This window comes from Chrysemys picta, chromosome 10 (assembly GCF_011386835.1).
Source record: "Chrysemys picta bellii isolate R12L10 chromosome 10, ASM1138683v2, whole genome shotgun sequence".
Classification (NCBI taxonomy): Eukaryota; Metazoa; Chordata; order Testudines; family Emydidae; genus Chrysemys; species Chrysemys picta.
In genome coordinates, this window is record NC_088800.1 from 55,521,825 (window position 1) to 55,540,685 (window position 18,861).

Here is an 18,861-nt window from a genome sequence, read left to right on the forward strand (position 1 = left end):
ATTGCTAAAAGCAGCCAAGTCAGCAGGCTGTAAGCTTGACCAAGGCAGGAGGGGAGGGGGTTTTGGGTCCCACAGAAAGAGCAGCTTGACCCACGTCCTTCCTGGTAAGAATTGTGTTGAAGCTGCTAATACATGCATTTTAGAAGAGCAAGATGTGCCCTCAGGAATGTGTCTAACAGGATCTCAAGGCTGCAAACTCTGGAAAAACCCACACCTGGTTAATCAATAATCAGAAGGAACCTCTTGCTTGACCATTGAAACTGCTTGCTTGACAAGTTTTCTTTAAGGGACATATCATTCTATTACTAATGTATAAATAAGGGGGAAAAGTTTGAGGTAGTTGGACTCTTCTGGACTCTCCCTCTGGATACATCTTGCGGTCCCCAGTGGCAGATGGGCTGCTGCTGTGCCACTCGAGAGCTACACTCAGCTTTGGTAATTATCGAGGGTTGGGGATGTTTCACTAACCTGTTGCGGACGTGTGTAAGTGCTTGAGACTAAGTAAAGTTTAGCTTTAAGTGAAAGCACTCTTATGTTGCCCTGTTTGTGCCAGCCATCTATCGGTCAGACAGCTGTGTCTCCCCTGATTTATTTCCTGACACTATCTCGCATAGAGTAAAAGTTACCAACAGCTTTGGGTAAAAGAACCCTGGGTAACAGGGTGTGAGCACAGCAAGTGTTTGGGGGCTTGTTAGTTGGATTATGATGAGTGGTTTCTGAGAGGGGGTACCAACAACACAGACACTCAGCCTGACTAATACCGAGGAAGGAGACACACCCCATATGGCTTCACTTCCTTGCTCATCTCCCTGGGCTTTGAAAGAGAGCTTTCAGGGCTGAATCACCTTTAACAAGCTCACTGCCTTTTGATGCTAGACATTCTTTGCCATTGGCTGAGTGGCCCTTGCAAAGCTGGGGAATTCTTTTCCTGGCTTTGAAACTGTCAAAGACAAACCAAGTAATAATGATTTCCAGCCTGACCCTTGTAAGAGGTCAGGATGATGGAGGGAGAAACACACATTGTGGGTGGCTTTTGGAAAACCACTCTGAGGGGTCAACACAACCCAGTCGAGTGCTGCAGCGAGCCAAAAATGACTGCATCTCCTTACTGAGAGGAGTGCTACGGAACTGCTGTGTCAAGGAGTGGCTTGTTATCATCTCTGCAGCCTCAGGACTGCCCTGGTGACCCATGCTTATGGACTTGTTCCCAGCAGATTGTCGGGTAGCTGATACCCCCACAGTAGGTTCTTGTGGTTTGGGCCACCCCCAGATTGTTCATAGGAGTGTTTCCTTCTTGCTCTCCTCTGCTCTGGGCCTGTGGTCCCCTTTGTTTTCCACTCTCTGTATTTTCGTTCAGAGAATTTCACCACACTCCATAGCTGCTGACTCCATGGGTGGTCTGGGGCTGCAGCACCCACAGAAAAAAAATAGTGGGTGCTCAGCACCCACCAGCAGCCCTGCCAATCAGCTCCTTCCCCTCCCTCCCAGCGCCTCCCACCCGCCAGTGATTAGCTGTTCAGCAGCATGCAGGAAGCATGGGGCAGGGGAGGGGGTGGACAGTCCCCTGAGGGACTGTTCTTTCTCGGGGACCACTGCAAGAGCCCCTCCCAGCAGCTTCCCTCTGTCTTTTGCCCTGGGATCAACACAGGCATGACTTGCCCTGGAATCAGGGCTGGCTTAGCCCCAGGTCTCCATCCCCTGGAAAGCCATTCCTGTTACACTCTCCCTCTCTCCTATAGTGATCAGACCCCACTGATGCCCTAGTGATGAGATTCACCCCGGCTTTCACTGGACTCCCCAGATCACAATGTCTCTTCCAGGTCCCGCTCTATGTCCCCAATTCCTGGCCACAGTGCTTGGGTGCCTCAATAAGTCAATCCTCCTCTGCCTGGTGTCTCAGAACGATACCGTCTCCTGCTTCGCTGGGGAAGTTCGTTTGCCCCAAGAGCCAATGCCTGAGGCCTCTGCCCAAGTGTCACTCCGATCTTATGATGCCAGGGTGACTTTGCTGCCGAAGGGCTGAGTAAAAGCTGAGTAAGATCTTTATGATTTCCCCCCATGCTAGTAGATTTAAGCCACAGCTTCCCTTCTCCTCCTTGCTTGTCTGGTTTGCAGCCCATCAGGGACCATTGGCCAGCTGGGAGCCAGCAGGCTGATGCCCCTTCCCTTTGATCTGGGAAGAATGGCCACGCATGGAGCTTGTGTTCCCACAATACTATGACAAATACCATGAGCAAGCAGCTGTCTCTGCTCTGCCTAGCTCGCACGGAGTTAGCATTCCCATGATACTATGACAAACACCATGAGCAAGCAGGTCTGTCTACTCTGCCTAGCTAGGGATCGTCCTGGTGCTCGTCTTGCATTGTTCTCGTGGTTCTGTGCCACCCCCGAACTAAATTAGCTGCTCCTGATTAGGCAATGTATCGGTTTTTCCCTTGAGCGCTTCTTTATTTAATTCTATTGTAAGAGAGAACTTATTAAAGCAGCCCCACCCTTCCGAGGGATGAGTGTTTGCTTCCCTGTCTACAGAGAAGCATCTGTCCAGAGCCAAAACGTGCACCGAAGGGTCCATCTCGTTCCACCTGCCCCAGGCCTCCTGTCTGTGCTCCTGCCGGGGCAGTCGCAGCAGCAGAATTGTGGGCCGTGTGTTATCAACCACGAGAGCAGAGCGGCTTCCTGCAAATTCTCCCTCCAGACCCATGCCTGGGAGCTGCTTACAGAGTAAGAGCTAGCCTCTCTTTTTAAAGCATGCCTCTTCCTTTTATTTTTCACAGGTAACATGATCTTTGTAGCGTTGGACTGGCTGTTAATGAAAGCAGAGGTTTGTCTGCACTCTTGAACGTGAGGTGTATTGTTATTAGCAGAGATCAGCATGACGAGGTGGGATCAGCTATGAAAGTCCTAGAAGATTTGGAGTCAGATGGCATGAAAGTTTAGGGGGAGACACAAGCAAGGCAGAATTACTGTGGATCAAGGCTGAGACCTGAGCGTTGCGATTTGCGATAGACACTCAAAAAAAAACAACAACAAAAAAAACCCAAACCCAACCCACAATAGGGAGGTGGGATCAGAAATTGAAAATGCGGAGAAGGCGTTGGGGGGTAATGCAGATTCAGCTTGGAGACATTTGCAAGAGAGCAGATGGAGGCTGCCGAGAGATCCCCATCCAGTGTCCCTGCTACGGACAGACTGGCGGAGAGTAAATCTCGAGAGCAAAGGGACAGCTCACCTTGGATCTTGCTGGGTGCAGAGAAAGCGCATGGCTGCACCATTGGTATTATGCCCAGAGTAGCATAGCTCTGCATGGTGCCTTAGTACAGTGCTTCTCAAAGTGGTGGTCCGCGGACCGAGCCATCGGCTGCCGGTCCGCAACGAGTTTCCTTATAAGAGCATCAAATAGGATAATAATATGGCACCAGTCCCTGGCACATTGGGGAAAAAAATTGCCGGTCCCCCACATCAGATAGCTTGAGAAGCACTGCCTTAGTAGATACCATGTGTGGAAGGAAGGGTTCCCTTCCTTTGAGAGCTTACAGACTAATGGCATCAGCAGCACAGAATCATATCACACTGGACAAATTCTGGGAGCCGGCAGTTGTTATAGCAAGAACCCTTCCTACGGGTTCCAGGAGTGTTTTGCAAGTGGTGCTCTATGACAGTGCTTCTCAACCAGGGGGACGCGTACCTGTGGAGGTATGCGGAGGTCTTTCAGGGGGTACATCAACTCATCTAGATACTTGCCTAGTTTTACAACAGGCTACATAAAAAGCATTACCAAAGTCAGTACAAACTAAAATTTCATTCACACTATGACTTGTTTGTACTGCTCTATATACTAGACACTGAAATGCAAGTACAATATTTATATTCCAATTGATTTATTTTATAATTACATGGTAAAAATGAGAAAGTTGGCAATTTGTCAGTAATAGTATGCTGGGACACTTCTGTATTATTATGTCTGATTGTGTAAGCAAGTTGTTTTTAAGTGAGGTGAAACTTGGGGTATGCAAAACAAATCAGCGGCCTGAAAGGGGCACATTAATCTGGAAAGGTTGAGTGTCACTGCTCTATGGGCAGATGAATCAGCGGCATGTTGTTGGCTGTCTTGTCTCCCATCAGGAGAATCTGAGCACAAAACACCAGGAGGAATTTGGTGATTAGATTCACACCCTCAACTGCAGGTGCGGGCCAAGGGGCAGAGGTCTCTCAGTTCTGCTGAAAGCAGAGAACACGTGCCAGGGACACTCCCCAGAGATACTCCCAGAGAGGGATGACTGCCCACCTTCAAGCAGAGCCATCCCTTAGCGCTGCCCATTAGCCCGTAGGAAGGCCTAGTGGAGACTGGCATTACAGTGGAGATGGTAGGTCAGCCTCTAGACCCTATAGTCTCCTTCCCCCTGTGGGTTCCTTACAGACCCCACTATAGATTGCTAACAAGTCGGGATTATCGAACACCTTAGGAGAAGCCAGGACATTGCCCATGGTTGTGCTACCCTGGAGCTGATTGAGTTCTTATGGGCCACAAGGACCTTTGCAAATGGTCCCAGAGGCTCAAGCTAAGCAGTGCAGACCCTGGTCTTTTCACGGGAACTGTCCGCAGCAGCTCTTCGCTTGAGAGCTATAAGACAGAGTGCCAGTGGGGCGCTGCCCGGCTGCCCACTGGAGGGAAGGAGAGCTGTGTGGAGGCAGTATGCTCAGCCCTCAGGTGTGCCTGGCATTACTGTACACAGTGCCCTGGGAGGGAGGGAACCAGGCCTAGCCTTCCCCAGCTGGGGCAAGCTCTGGGAGGTGACTGTGGGGAGGCCAAAGGGGAAACGTGTAGGAGAGGGGAGGAAGTGGGAGGGTACCAAGGAGACCTGTAGGCAACATGAGCCCCAACAGAGGGGACTGGCTGGTCCAGGGCAGTCAGCAGAGATGAGTCCAGACTGCAAAGCTCAGCTATGGAGCATTTGTTCCAGGGGCCTGCACGGAGCCTGCCTGAAACTGGGCAGCTTTGCTCATCATTCTGGAGGCAAGTTCACACAAACACTCCCGCCCGCTGACCTGGGAACCAGGCTTGTCCAGGCTGATTGCTGGGCTGTGAGGCCGCCCTCCCCCTGCCACCTTGAGCATCATGCTATAAAGGGAAAAAAGACCAGATGGCTGAAAAGAGGAGAAAGATGCCATAACCCTTAACACAGTGTTCTGTCATTCTGATTTCACAAGCAAGGTTTCACCACAATCAGCAGTACCCTATATACTGTAAACATAGGCTGACAGGAAGGGGCAGATGTCTAAATCAGGGACTCGGAACTTTAGGAAATGTACCAGAACAAGATGTGTTTTCCTCTAGCCTGTGGAAACAGGAACTAATGGATTTGTCAGCAACCTGCCTATAAGTACCAACCAGGTATAAGCAAATCGCAGAACCAAACAGGGCGAGGTACCTGTTGCCAGCTGTAGAATCAGGCTCATGGACTGTGGTAACTATACTCTTAGTCTTTCTGCTGTCTAGTTAATTAATTATTTAATAAATCCAATCAAGCTGACTGATACGGAGGTCTCTTTAATCACTGAATAAATTCGAACCTTACTAAAACCATTGTTGGTAACGAATTGGTGGCCCGGATGGGCACCTTGATTCGCAGTAGTGTTTGAGAGCGTATCAGACAGGAATGCTCGGCCTAGTATAGTGGCAGTGGAGAGCTCAGCACAGGGGTGGGCAAATTACGGCCCAGGGGCTGCATCCGGCTCTTCAGACATTTTAATTTGGCCCTCAAGCTCCCGCCGGGGAGTGGGGGCCGGGACTTGCCCCGCTCCAGTGCTCCAGCCGTGGAGCAGTGTCGAGGGCTTGCCCCACTCCACGCAGCTCCCATAAGCAGCAGCATGTCCCCCCTCCAGCCCCTATGCGTAGGGGCAGCCAGGGGGCTCCGCACACTGCCCCTACCCCAAGCACGCCCCCACAGCTCCTATTGGTCAGGAACTGCAGCCAATGGGAGCTGCAGGGGTGGCACCTGTGGATGGGGCAGCACCCAGAGCTGCCTGGCCACACCTCCATGTAGGAGCTGGAGGGGGGACGTGCTGCTGCTTCCAGGAACTGCTTGAGGTAAGCGCCGTCCAGAGCCTGCACTCCTGACCCCTCCCCCGCCCCAGGCCCGACTCCAGGGTTTTGGCCGCCCCAAGCAGCAAAAAAAAGGCCACGATCGCGATCTGCGGTGGCAATTCAGCGGGAGGTCCTTCGCTCCGAGTGGGAGTGAGGGACCGTCCACCGAATTGCCGCCGAATAGCTGGATGTGCTGCCCCGCTCCGGAGTGGCCGTCCCAAGCACCTGCTTGCCAGGCTGGTGCCTGGAGCCAGCCCTGACCCCAACTCCCTGCCCCAGCCCTGATCCCCCTCCCGCCCTCCGAACCCCTTGGTCCCAGCCCGGAGCACCCTCCTGCATCCCCAACCCCTCATGCCCAGCCCCACCCCAGAGCCAACACCCCTAGCCGGAGCCCTTACCCCCTCCCATACCCCAATCCCCACTTTCATGAGCATTCATGGTCCGCCATACAATTTCCATACCCAGATGTGGCCCTTTCGCCAAAAAGTTTGCCCATCCCTGGTCTAGCACACTGCAGTGCGCCAAATCCAATCTGAGACCGATCCGTGGGGTCACGTGTGTTCATGGCTTACGTCAAAAGCCGAGAAGACACCTAAGATTAAGGAGTTAAGAGAGGGAGCAAAATGGGGAACTAAAAATGCTGCTTGAGAATATGAATAGTGTAAATGTGGCTCTGGCTCAGAATGGCCCTGAGGAAAGCTCAAGGAATGTCAGATCGATTGTGGTGAGATGAGGGTAAGGAAGTTAAGTTGGTGCAAAGAACCTAAGGAGTTGAGAAGTGCTTCCCGGGTGGCACAGGAGCAATTCATTGTGGCAAAGCAGGGTGTCCCGGGAATCGTGGTAAGTGCTGGAAGGAACAGGAGGACATGAGAGAGCAGGTTCATGATTGAAGGGGACAAATTGCAGCATTGAGTGAGAGAGCTGAGGAGTATAGAAAGCTAAGAAAATTAAATGAGAAAGGGAAGAAAAAGATGCAGGAATTAACCACAGACTCAAACGGACTCAGGTGCTCATTAGATGAAAGAGAGAATGCAGCTATGCAAGTCCCAGAAATATCAGTGATCTACAAGGTAATTGTGGGTGGTTGTCCTGAAGGAGAAACTGAGAAGAACTAAATGAGAGAGATTATCTGGGGAAACTACCAGCTTGGAATAAAGATAAAATCAGCCTGATGGTAGATCCAGACCACACCCCTAAAAGGAAATTGTAATGTTAACCCTAATGCAACCAAAATTACTAGTTTAAAAAGGAAAGCATTATGATTTTAGCAAATTTTAGACTGACCCCCAAAATATAGTTGGCTATTGGCTACAAAGCAGGTAAAAAAATCCTACTACAAGACTACATGATTTGGAAATTTGAATGTGCCATAAGATACTTTTGGAAATTTGCATATTGGTGTGATTCATGCCCCTCACCCCACTTCCTGGGGGCATGGGTGTGCGTATCCATGGAATCACATGAGCCTGAATTAAGGGAATGGAAAAAACAGCTCCATTAATTAAAATTAATTCAAATTTTCAGCAAAAGGTACTTAAAGTTGTGCGATTTTGAAAGGTTTAAAGGACCTAAATGAACACTCCCTGTCAATAAAACCCTCTTTAAAAAGGAAGGTGTATGTGAAATGTATGTGTCAAATAAATTGGCTTTCAAAGGATTCTGCTAAAAATCTATTTGCTTCAATAATTAAAGAGCTAACAAATTTTATTTTGAACATGAAATGGTAAAGGTGAGACAAGTTAGCCTTGTTAAAGTAAAAGTATTATTCAAGTAATTCCTGGGATAATTTAAAGTTAAAGGTATTAGGTCTTCAATTGTTGCTGTGCCTTTAAGTTATGATATTTGGTTCCAAGTGAAAAGCTGACAGGGGAGTCTGAAAAGCAAAAGGCAGCAACATCACTTGGACTCTGAGGCTAGCAGCCAACATGTTGCTGTACATAAAGAAGGAATTGTCTTTCCTGGCAGGCACTGTTAACTGGTTTTGTCTGTGAATTGTTGCCCATCGACGCTGGTCCTAAAACAAGACAAATGTCCAACAAAGCAATTAATTTTTTAAGTCCTCAAACCTTTGTTTTATATTTAAACAATGGATCTTGGACTCTGAAGCCGAACACAAGTAACTAATGTCAGCTGGCTTTGTTGTAGCAATGACACCATGCCTTTGAAATAGATGCCCCTTTAAACAAGGCGATACCTGATGTAAATGTCAAAATGAAATTAATAAATGCAAATAGGAGAAAACAAAACTTTACTCACCACCCTTCTAACCTGCAAAAAAGTGCAGGGGGGAAGGGTAGGAGAAAAAGTAAAAGGAGGTAAATCAAAGTATTAAGCATATGTATAGAATGCTTTGTTGCTTGCTTATTGTCATGCGGGCTATTAGTTAAATGTTGTTGGTTTAATAAGTTAATAGATACAGGAGTTGTTATTTTTATGCTCCGTGAAGACAACCCTTATTTCTCCCCATCTCCTCTAGAAAACATTTCACTTCTGAAACTTTTGTAAGTAACCCGGTTTCCTCTATTCTTTCTGAACTGCTGCTCGAGAACATGGTGATTTGGCTCCACTGCTTTGTGCCAACTTGTTTATCGGAACCATGGAATATGCTGGGGTCTGACCGTATGGTTCACCAGGGCTGCATTGTTGTGGTTGTTCTCTGGGAAATGATCCTGTAGCAATAACTGATTGCCATGTCTCTGCAGCAGTTGCAAAGTCTGCCTGTTACGATCTGTCAGGTCTTTATGAAACTCACCCTCTTCCAGATATTGTGCAAACTGGGGTTGAAGCAAGAGTCCCAGCCTTGCTCAGCATAAACATGACTGTGACAGAATGCCTGTCACGGTTACTGTTCCAGGTCCTAACCCAATAGCATCCATACCCAAATCATATGCAGCTGAAAGCATGAATTCCTTACTACAGCTGGGTGTCCACCAACCCTCTGTCTCTTGAGACAGATCCCGCCAGTTCCTGCTCTATCCTGGGCAAACCTCCCTGAATTAAGTTAAACCGTAAACAATGTTGCAAAATGTTAAAGCTGAGAAAAAAAACTTTCAAAAGGTTTCTACCTATATCGCCCAAGGATAAGCAGTTAATGAAAGTTTATTATCCTCAGAGGGTTTATATAAACTCAAGGGGGCTATATTTTATTTAATTGTTATATTATTTTCCTTTCTACTATGTGTAAAAATGTACTGAATATTAGAACGTATGTCGTGTATAAATATTTGAAAAAGTTTAATTGATATAACACAAATTAACCCTAAAAAACTTGGGGAAAATTCTGTAACTAATTTTCTTGTTAAAACAAAGTGGGCAGGGGAGAAAGCAGTACATTTTTTCACTTAGAGAGTGAGCACCCCTGTCTTCGCAGTCAACCCCCCTGTTTTAGCAATTAACCCTACAAATGCAGGGCCGTATGACCTTAGCAACCCCTATAGCAGACAGTCCAACAATCTGGGACATGCAGACACCATACAAATCTGTCACCTTAGTGGTAAGGGATCCTCCAATTCCTGAACCAGCCATGCTTGTTACAAGGTGGAAGAAATTGCAACTGTCCCTGCCCCTTTTGGGGAAGTAAGTGGGGAGATGCGTGTGAGTGGGGAGGAAGTGGGAGGGTTCCCAGCTTTGAGTATTAGTGGATCTGTAGCCAACATGAGCACGAACAGAGATGACTAGCAGCTTGTTCCCTGTCCCAGCTTCTCTCATCCTTCTGTGTCCAAGTTCACATTAACACTGTTTAATGCAATCACTTGCTCTGGGCTATTTTCAGATATACAGGCATGCAGGGAACAGACAGAAAGGCTGCCCCATACAGGGCCGGCTCCAGGGATTTGGCCGCCCCAAGCAGCCAAAAAAAAAAAAAAAAAAAAAAAAAAAAAAAAAAAAGCCGCGATCGCGATCTGCGGCGGCAATTCGGCAGAAGGTCCTTCGCTCCTAGCGGGAGTGAGGGACCATCCGCCGAATTGCCGCCGAATAGCTGGACCTGCCGCCCCTGTCAGGATTGGCCGCCCCAAGCACCAGCTTGCCAAACTGGTGCCTGGAGCTGGCCCTGGCCCCATACCTGTGGTAACTTTACAGACTGTTGTCTGGGGGCTAAAACAGGTGACTGGGAGCCAGGACTCCTAGGTTCTTTTCCCAGCTCTGTTGCTGATTCACTGGATGACATTGGGCAAGTCCCTTCCCCTTTCTTTGCCTTAATTTCCTTATGTGCAAATTAGGGATAATGACACTGACTGACTTCCTGGAGGGTTGTGATAGGCGCACTTTAGTTTAGTACATGCATCCTCTGTCAGCAGGCTACGCACATCACAAGGCCCCCCCATCATTCCAGCCCAGCCAGCACTCCTAGGCGGTTTCCTGCTCCTTGCCAATACACTAACCTCTCCGCTGATCCCTACAGATGCTGTGTCCCTTCCTGCCTGCAGGATGGGGGCCATGAAGCCAGCGCTGGCCTTGCTGTCCCTGGCCTACCTACTGCACACAGCCGCCACCCTGAAAATTTGCGCTTTCAACATCAAGAGCTTTGGAGACAGCAAGCTGTCTGACGAGACCACTGCGGGCATCATCGTGAAAGTGAGTAGTACAGGCCGCCGGGCTCCAGGCTGCCTGGAGTTACGGCTTGACAGGGGTAAGGGCTATGGCACTGGCAGTGCTGGTTCTAGGGCCAGCTCAGGAACTCAGCGGCAGCCAGGGATGGTTTGTGTTTGCAAGGTTTTAAAAGGGCCCTGTCTCAGGGATGACAGCAGGCAAGTCCCAGGGGGATTCCAGAGGATTGGAGGTTCATTCAGGGGGTCACGGAACTAATGATCTCTCTGCTGGGGGAACAGGGGTGGATACAGGCTGATCACACTCACCCCCCACACCCTGCTGCCTTGGGACTCAGCTCCCCCTGCCCTTGGATGACCAGATGTCCCAATTTTATAGAAACAATCCTGATATTTGCAGCTTTTTCTTATATAGGTGCTGTGACAAAGTTACTTCTCTATCTTGGTGGGTCCTGCGCTTATTGGCGGATTTTCTTGCCACAGAGATTCACCATGTGGGTTGGGGAACAGCCCAGAGACCTTCCCCTCTGGAAGAACCCACCGTCCAGGTCAGTTGGGAGGTTTGGGGGGAACCCGGGCCCGCCCTCTACTCCGGGTTCCAGCCCAGGGCCCTGTGGACTGCAGCTGTCTATAGTGCCTCCTGTAACAGCTGCATGACAGCTACAATTTCCTGGGCTACTTCCCATGGCCTTCTCCAAACACCTTCCCTATTCTCACCACAGGACCTTCCTCCTGGTGTCTGATAACGCTTGTGCTCCTCAGTCCTCCAGCAGCACACCCTCTCACTCTCAGCTCCTTGCACCTCTTGCTCCCAGCTCCTCACACTCGCACCACAAACTGAAGTGAGCTCCTTTTAAAACCCAGGTGCCCTGATTAGCCTGCCTTAATTGATTCTAGCAGCTTCTTCTTAATTGGCTCCAGGTATCCTAATTAGCCTGCCTGCCTTAACTGGTTCTAGCAGGTTCCTGATTACTCTAGTGCAGCTCCTGCACTGGTCACTCAGGGAACAGAAAACTACTCATCCAATGACCAGTATATTTGCCCTCTACCAGACTCCTGTACCCCACTGGTCTGGGTCTGTCACATATCCCTCCCCCCTGCTCAACGCCAAGGGGTTGGGCAGCTTGGGACGCCAGACAGTGCACACGTGACAAGCCATCAGCGTTGCCATGACAGCTCCCTGCTCTGTGTTGCCCACTGAACTGGAAAGGTTGGAGGGATAAGAGCCATCTGGTCACCCTTCTGTTCTCCTTGTTCCACTGCATCCATTGAAGAGGGGCCTGGTCGGTCACGAGGACAAATCTGCGCCCGAGCAGGTAGTAGCGCAATGTTTCCATGGCCCATTTTACAGCGAGGCATTCTCTCTCCACCACTGCATATTTTTGTTCCCTTGGAAGGAGTTTCTGACTGAGGTATAGAATTGGGTGTTCCTCCTCCCTGACCATCTGTGATAGAACGGTCCCCAACCCTACTTCCGATGCATCCGTTTGCAGGATAAACTCCTTGGTGAAATCAGGGGCTATCAGTATGGGGTTACTGCAGAGGGCAGTCCGTAGGTCTGTGAATGCTTCCTCTGCTGCGTCAGACCATCTCACCAGATCAGGTCCACGGGCTTTCACTAGGTCTGTCAGGGGGCTTGCCCTTGTGGCAAAGTGGGGGATAAATAGTTGGTAATACCCCACCACACCTAGGAACGCCCGGACTTGTTTCTTGCGACTTGGTCGGGGCCAATTTTGGATGGCCTCTAACTTGTTCACTTGGGGTTTTACCAGACCTTTTCCCACAATGTAGCCAAGATATTTGGTCTCTGTAAACCCTACAGCGCACTTGGCAGGGTTTGCTGTAAGGCCAGCTCGCCTGAAGGTATCGAGGACTGCCTCCACCTTCTCCAGGTGGGTTTCCCAGTCTGGGATATGAATGACCACATCGTCCAAGTAGGCAGCAGCATAACTGTTATGCGGACATAATAGCTGGTCCATGAGGCGCTGGAAGGTAGCTGGGGCCCCATGTAGTCCAAAAGGGAGGACAGTATATTGAAAAAGACCCTCTGGTGTAGAGAACGCAGTCTTTTCCTTTGCGTCTTCTGCAAGGGGAATCTGCCAGTACCCCTTTGTCAAGTCTAGGGTAGTCAAGTACTGGGCATTACCCAGACGGTCCACTAGCTCATCTGTGCGAGGTATGGGGTACGCGTCGAACTGGGATACTTAGTTTCGTCGCCGGAAGTCGTTGCAAAATCTTGTGGTGCCATCAGGTTTGGGCACCAGCACGATTGGGCTGGACCACTGACTGTGGGATTCTTCGATGATCCCTAGCTCCAGTATTTTTTTTTTACTTCTGCATTTATTTCCTCCCTTTTTGCCGCTGGCACCCGATAGGGCCTCATTGTTACTCTGGCCCCAAGGTTCGTGACGATGTGGTGATATGTCTCGGTTGTTCGACCCGGTTTTGTCGAGAACACATCTTGGTTCCAGAAGATCATCTCAGACACCTCATTCTTCTGGTCTGGTGTTAAATCGGGAGACACTCTCACCTGTTTGGAAGGCTTGTTTTCCTGGGTTAGGTCTTTTTGGACCGTTGTGCATGTCTCTTGTGCATGCCAGGGTTTCAGAAGGTTAATGTGATAAATCTGTTCTTGTTTTCTGCATCCTGGCTGCCGCACCTTGTAGGTTACTTCCCCCATGGGTTCAACCACTTCATAGGGCCCCTGTCATTGGGCCAGAAGTTTGCTTTCTGCCATGGGTACCAACACCATAACTCGATCCCCTGGTTGGAACTGTCGCAGTTTTGCCTGGCGATTGTAATGGGTTCGCTGGGCCTCCTGTGCCTTCTCCAAATGTTCCCGTACAATAGGGGTAACCTGGGCTATCCGGTCTTGCATCTGCATTACATGCTCTATTATATTTCTCCCCTCATTGGGTTCCTCTTCTCAGATCTCTTTGGCGATATCTAGTATGCCACGGGGTGACGCTCGTATAATAACTCGAAGGGGGAAAACCCAGTTGAGGCCTGAGGTACCTCCCGGATAGTGAACATAAGGTAGGGTAGTAGGGTGTCCCAATCCTTCCCATCCCGACTTACCACCTTCCTTATCATAGCCTTGAGGGTTCGGTTAAACCTTTCTACCAACCCATCAGTCTGTGGATGGTAGACCGAAGTTCTCAGGGTATGTATATGGAGCAGCGTACAGAGGTCCTTCATTAGCTTCGACATAAATGGGGTTCCTTGGTCGGTTAATATCTCCTTCGGTAGCCCCATTCGGGCAAAGATCCCCACCAGCTCTTTGGCTATAGTTTTCGAGGCTGTGTTCCGCAGGGGGACGGCTTCTGGGTAGCGAGTAGCATAGTCCAAAACAACAAGTATATATTGGTGTTCCCGAGCCGTCTTCTCCAGGGGTCCCACTAGGTCCATGGCTATTCGCTCGAAGGGGACCTCTATGATGGGAAGGGGTACTAAAGGTGCCCTTAAGTGGGGACGGGGACTGTGCAGCTGACACTCCGGGCAGGAGGCACAGTACCTCCATACTTCTTCATGTACTCCAGGCCAGAAGAACTGTCGTAGGACTCGTGCCAGGGTCTTCTCTACCCCCAAATGCTCCCCAAAAGGATAACTATGAGCCAGACTTAATACAGCGTTCTGGTGTTTTTGAGGTACTAGGATCTGCTGTACCTTCTGCCCCTGTACTGGTGCAACCCGGTATAAGAGATCCTTCTTCATTATGAAGTAGGGTCCTGGTCCCTGGGTTTTCCCTTCCACGGGGACCCCATCTATTTCAGTCACCTCCTTCCTAATGTTGTCATACCTTGGGTCTTCTGCCTGGTCCCATCCAAAATTTCCTCTCCCAGGGCTAATCTGCCCAAGATCTAGGGACCCAGTCTCTGTTGCCTCTACTGGTTCAGAAGCATTAGGGTAGGGGTCAGACTCAGGTGCTTCTCCGTCCTGCGTGGCCTCCATTTCAGCTGTGCGGGTCCGCCTACCTACAAGAGCGATCCTCTGGCTTTGGGTCAGTATTCGGGTTCCCACGGCCTTAGCTGCCCTTCTTTCCCTTTTTGTCTTTCTACCCTGTCTGGGAGTGGAGAACAAATCTGGGGATATTTCAGAGAAGATTGGGGGTTGACAGTCTGCTGTGGATGCCTCACCAATTTTAGGGTTCCCATCTTTCTCCAATCCCCCTACTGGGAGTAAGTTTCCAAACCCTGGGGAGTCCCTCCCTATGAGCACCGGGTATGGGAGTTTAGGGACTACACCTGCTGCTACCTCAGTAGTGTTCCCTTGGATCTCAATTTTTACTGGGATGGTGGGGTAGTAACTAACTGTCCCATGGACACATGTTATCCCCGTATGTTTAGCCTGCAGCAGCTGACTACGCTTCATGAGCTTCCCTGTGATAAGCGTGATAGCACTGCCCGAATCAACCAGTGCTGTGGTCTCTACCCCATTTAGTGTCACTGGTCTGGTATACATATGTGGGGTTAGTGAGACCCCCACAAGGTGGATTAGGGAACATGGATCAGCCCAGTTCCCCAGGTTACACTGCATAGGCTCCGCAGCATTGGGACACTGTGCAGCTATATGTCCCCACTCCCCGCAGGCATAACATCTGTATGGAGCCCTAGGCGTTCCCCGGTCTCTTGGTTTGGGCCGTCTAACATCACGATCCTCTTCTCCCTCAGTGCTCCAACTCTTTGTGGCCTCTGATGGGCCTTCAGCCGCTCTCATTTTCCACCTGGGCCCTCCTGGTGGCCCAGTCACCCGAACTTTAGGGCTTGGTGCTGCTAGTTTAACCCGGTGTGCCTCTTCCTTAACTGGTCAGGTCAGCTCCCTCGCTGTCCTTCGCCTCTCTACCAGGGCGACAACCTCGTCATAGGTGGAGGGTTCATTCTGGCTTACCCAGGCACAAAGGTCTGGTGGTAGTCCCCTCATGTATCGGTCAATGAGGAGAACTGCTAGTATCTCTTCCGGACTCCGGGACTCTGTTTGCAACCACTTTCGTGCGAGATGGATGAGGTCATACAATTGGGACCGCGGGGTTTTGTCTTCCTGGTACCTCCAACCGTGATACTGCTGGGCCCGCACTGCTGTCGTTACCCCAGATCTGGCCAGGATCTCTGGTTTCAGCTGGGGGTAGTCTGCCGCAGCCTCTTCAGGCAGATCATGGTAGGCCTTCTGGGCCTCCCCACACAGGAATGGGGCAAGGATGCCAGACCACTGATCTCGAGGCCAGGCCTCCCGTAGGGTTGTCCTCTCAAAGGCCAGAATGTATGCCTCTACATCATCCTCCCGTGTCATTTTCTGCAGCCAATGGCTGGCCCGTATGAGCCGCGTCCCATCATGGCCACGATTCAGCTCTGTAAGGGACTTTACCTGGTTTACCAGTTCCCGCAACATAGCTCGGTCTTGAGCAGCCTGGTCCATCAGCAGGCAATTAGTCTCTTGCTGCAGCCGCCCTGCCTCCTGTTGGGCGGCTGCCTGGACATGGGTAGCCTCCTGCTAGGCCGCCGTGGCTTGTATCAGTGCCCGCACTACATCATCCATTGTGGTGAAAAAAAATAAACCCTCTCTTTTTTTTTTTTTAAAATCACCCTCCTTCTTCCGCCACGCTGTGCACCCCAAGATCCCCCCTCCCCCCCGACACCAGTGTGACAAAGTTCCTTCTCTATCTTGGTGGGTCCTGCGTTTATTGGCAGATTTTCTTGCCTCAGAGATTCACCATGTGGGTTGGGGAACAGCCCAGAGACCTTCCCCTCTGGAAGAACCCACCGTCCAGGTCAGTTGGGAGGTTTGGGGGGAACCCGGGCCCGCCCTCTACTCCGGGTTCCAGCCTTGGGCCCTGTGGACTGCAGCTGTCTATAGTGCCTCCTGTAACAGCCACATGACAGCTACAATTCCCTGGGCTACTTCCCCATGGCCTCCTCCAAACACCTTCCCTATTCTCACCACAGGACCTTCCTCCTGGTGTCTGATAACGCTTGTGCTCCTCAGTCCTCCAGCAGCACACCCTCTCACTCTCAGCTCCTTGCACCTCTTGCTCCCAGCTCCTCACACTCGCACCACAAACTGAAGTGAGCTCCTTTTTTAAAAATCCAGGTGCCCTGATTAGCCTGCCTTAATTGATTCTAGCAGCTTCTTCTTAATTGGCTCCAGGTATCCTAATTAGCCTGCCTGCCTTAACTGGTTCTAGCAGGTTCCTGATTACTCTAGTGCAGCCCCTGCTCTGGTCACTCAGGGAACAGAAAACTACTCATCCAGTGACCAGTATATTTGACCTCTACCAGACTCCTGTGCCCCACTGGTCTGGGTCTGTCACAGTGCCTATTACCCCCACCCCCGGCCCCATTTTTCACACTCGCTGCCTGGTCACCCTACACCCCACTCACCCAGGGCATGGTCTCCATGTGGAGGTGGGCCCTCACCAGCTCCCAGCTGGCAGAGGAGCGGCTGGGGCTGGGAGAACACATTAGTCGGGCTAGTGGCTGGGGTGGGCAGCCCCTACAGTCCCTGCCCCTGCTCCATATGTCGTCATGCTAGGTAACGGGGGGCACTCGCTGCCGGGGCAGGGCAGTGGGGACCTCCCAGGTACTCCAGCCAGGCTCCGCTGGTGACACTTGCCCTGCTGGGGGGACTTTCAGGGCGGATGAGGCAGAGCGGCTGCTGGGATCCTGGATCTCCTGCTGGAGACAGGCAGGGAGCTGATATCCCAGGATCTTGCTTGGTTCCAGCCCTTTAAAGTGGCTGTGGGCAGAAAATGACTGTGAAAGGCTGGGCCAAATCCATCCCTAGGGTAACCTCACTGCAGATGGTGGAGTTACCCCAGGGAGAGCCAGGCCCCATACTGACAGCCCCACTATAGTCTCCCTTGGGAGGGGCCAGTGGCAGTGAAGAAAGGCTGGGGATGCCAGGGCTCAGCAGCCAGGTACATTGGCACCTCCCTGAGCCCAGTGTGCCCCTCCCCCATTCCTCCCTCCCCCTGGGACAGATGCCACTTGGCTAGTCACAGGGCCCCCTCACCCTGGGAAATGGCTGGAGGTTGCAGGGCCACCCCAGCCTGGCAGCAAGCGCCCTTGCTCAGAGCCCAGCCAGCTCAGCGGTTGCAGGGTCAGCTGGCCTGGCCATTCCTCTGGTGCTGAACCCAGCCCACGGCCTGCAGACACGGCCCCTCTGCCTCCCTGACCCCCTTCTCCTCCTCCCCCCTCCCCCCACTGCTAGGAGCAAAGAGACCCACCAGCAAGGCGTCCCTGGCTCTGAGCACCAGGGAAACCAAATAGCACTGAGCCAGGAGGTGCCCAGGCTGTGGGCTGGCTGGGTGCACTGCAATTGCACCCTGCCCAGGGCTCTTTGCAGTCCTGTAGCATGACAGGCTGGCTCAGCTGCCTCCTCTCTGGAAAGAGAGCGACTTTCAAGCCAGAGGAGAGGCACCGCCATTCCTGTGCTCACCTCTGGGGGAAGCCACAGAGATGGGCCCAACCCAGCCCAAATCTGGGCCTGGACTCCTGACTGCAGTGCTCTGCGCTCCTACACAGTGGCTGGGCTCTGGTGTGTGGAGCAGGCCCAGGCAGAGACAGGCTCCGCTGTGACCCAGGCCAGGTCCTGGAGCAGGACCTGGGTTTTGCTGCACGGTGCCCCCTCCTTGTCTCTTAGCTCCGAGGGGGTGCTGAGGCTGTGCGTCAAGAAGCCAGGCTCTTCACTATTCTGTGACCCCAGGCAAGTCCCTTCCCCTCTCTGTGTCCCAGGCTCCCCCTCTCGGGGATGACATCCATGCCCTGGTGAGACTGGCAGGGCACAGGCACCTGCTACTACCTTGATTCCCCAGGTTGCAGAGTCGGGGGGCTCCGTCCGTCCCCCAGTGGGGCTGTAGCCCTGTCCGTGAGGCTGGCCCATTGCACACATACAATTCGAATGGCACGTCCTTCTCTGGGGCTGCGCATTGTACCGTGCCGGTGTCCACTGACCGCAGAGCCCAGCGCTCTGCACCCAGCCCACAGCCGGTCCACGTCAGGGCAGGGAACAGAGCTGCCGTTTGCTCCCGGCTGTGCGCTGACAGCTGCCCCTGTGCCGCCCGCAGATCCTGTCACGGTACGACATCGCCCTGGTGCAGGAGGTGCGGGACGCCGATCTCAGTGCCGTGACCAGCCTCCTGGACCAGCTCAACAGGTAACCTCCGGAGTGGGTGGCAGGGACATGTCTCAGTCCCCATCAGTGATTGTGACCAGAGTCCCAGGGGAGCCAACTGAG

At 51.7% G+C, this 18,861-nt stretch overlaps 1 protein-coding gene across 4 annotated transcripts in view; it reads left to right on the plus strand.

Annotated features, from left to right (window-relative positions):
* The first annotated feature begins 294 nt into the window (after positions 1–294).
* Positions 295–18,861, plus strand: part of LOC101950374 (deoxyribonuclease 1 like 2) — a 31,625-nt gene continuing 13,058 nt past the window's right edge. The window contains exons 1-3 of one of the 4 annotated variants that reach the window (XM_042854078.2): positions 295–435; positions 10,488–10,660; positions 18,692–18,780. In XM_042854078.2, coding sequence (XP_042710012.1) covers positions 10,514–10,660; positions 18,692–18,780 — 236 coding nt within the window. In that variant the 5' untranslated portion in view covers positions 295–435; positions 10,488–10,513. Of the gene's footprint in view, positions 436–2,462; positions 2,722–5,411; positions 5,466–10,487; positions 10,661–18,691; positions 18,781–18,861 lie in introns of those variants that run through there. The other 3 variants (XM_008176111.4, XR_010591134.1, XM_042854076.2) reach the window with 3 other exon arrangements.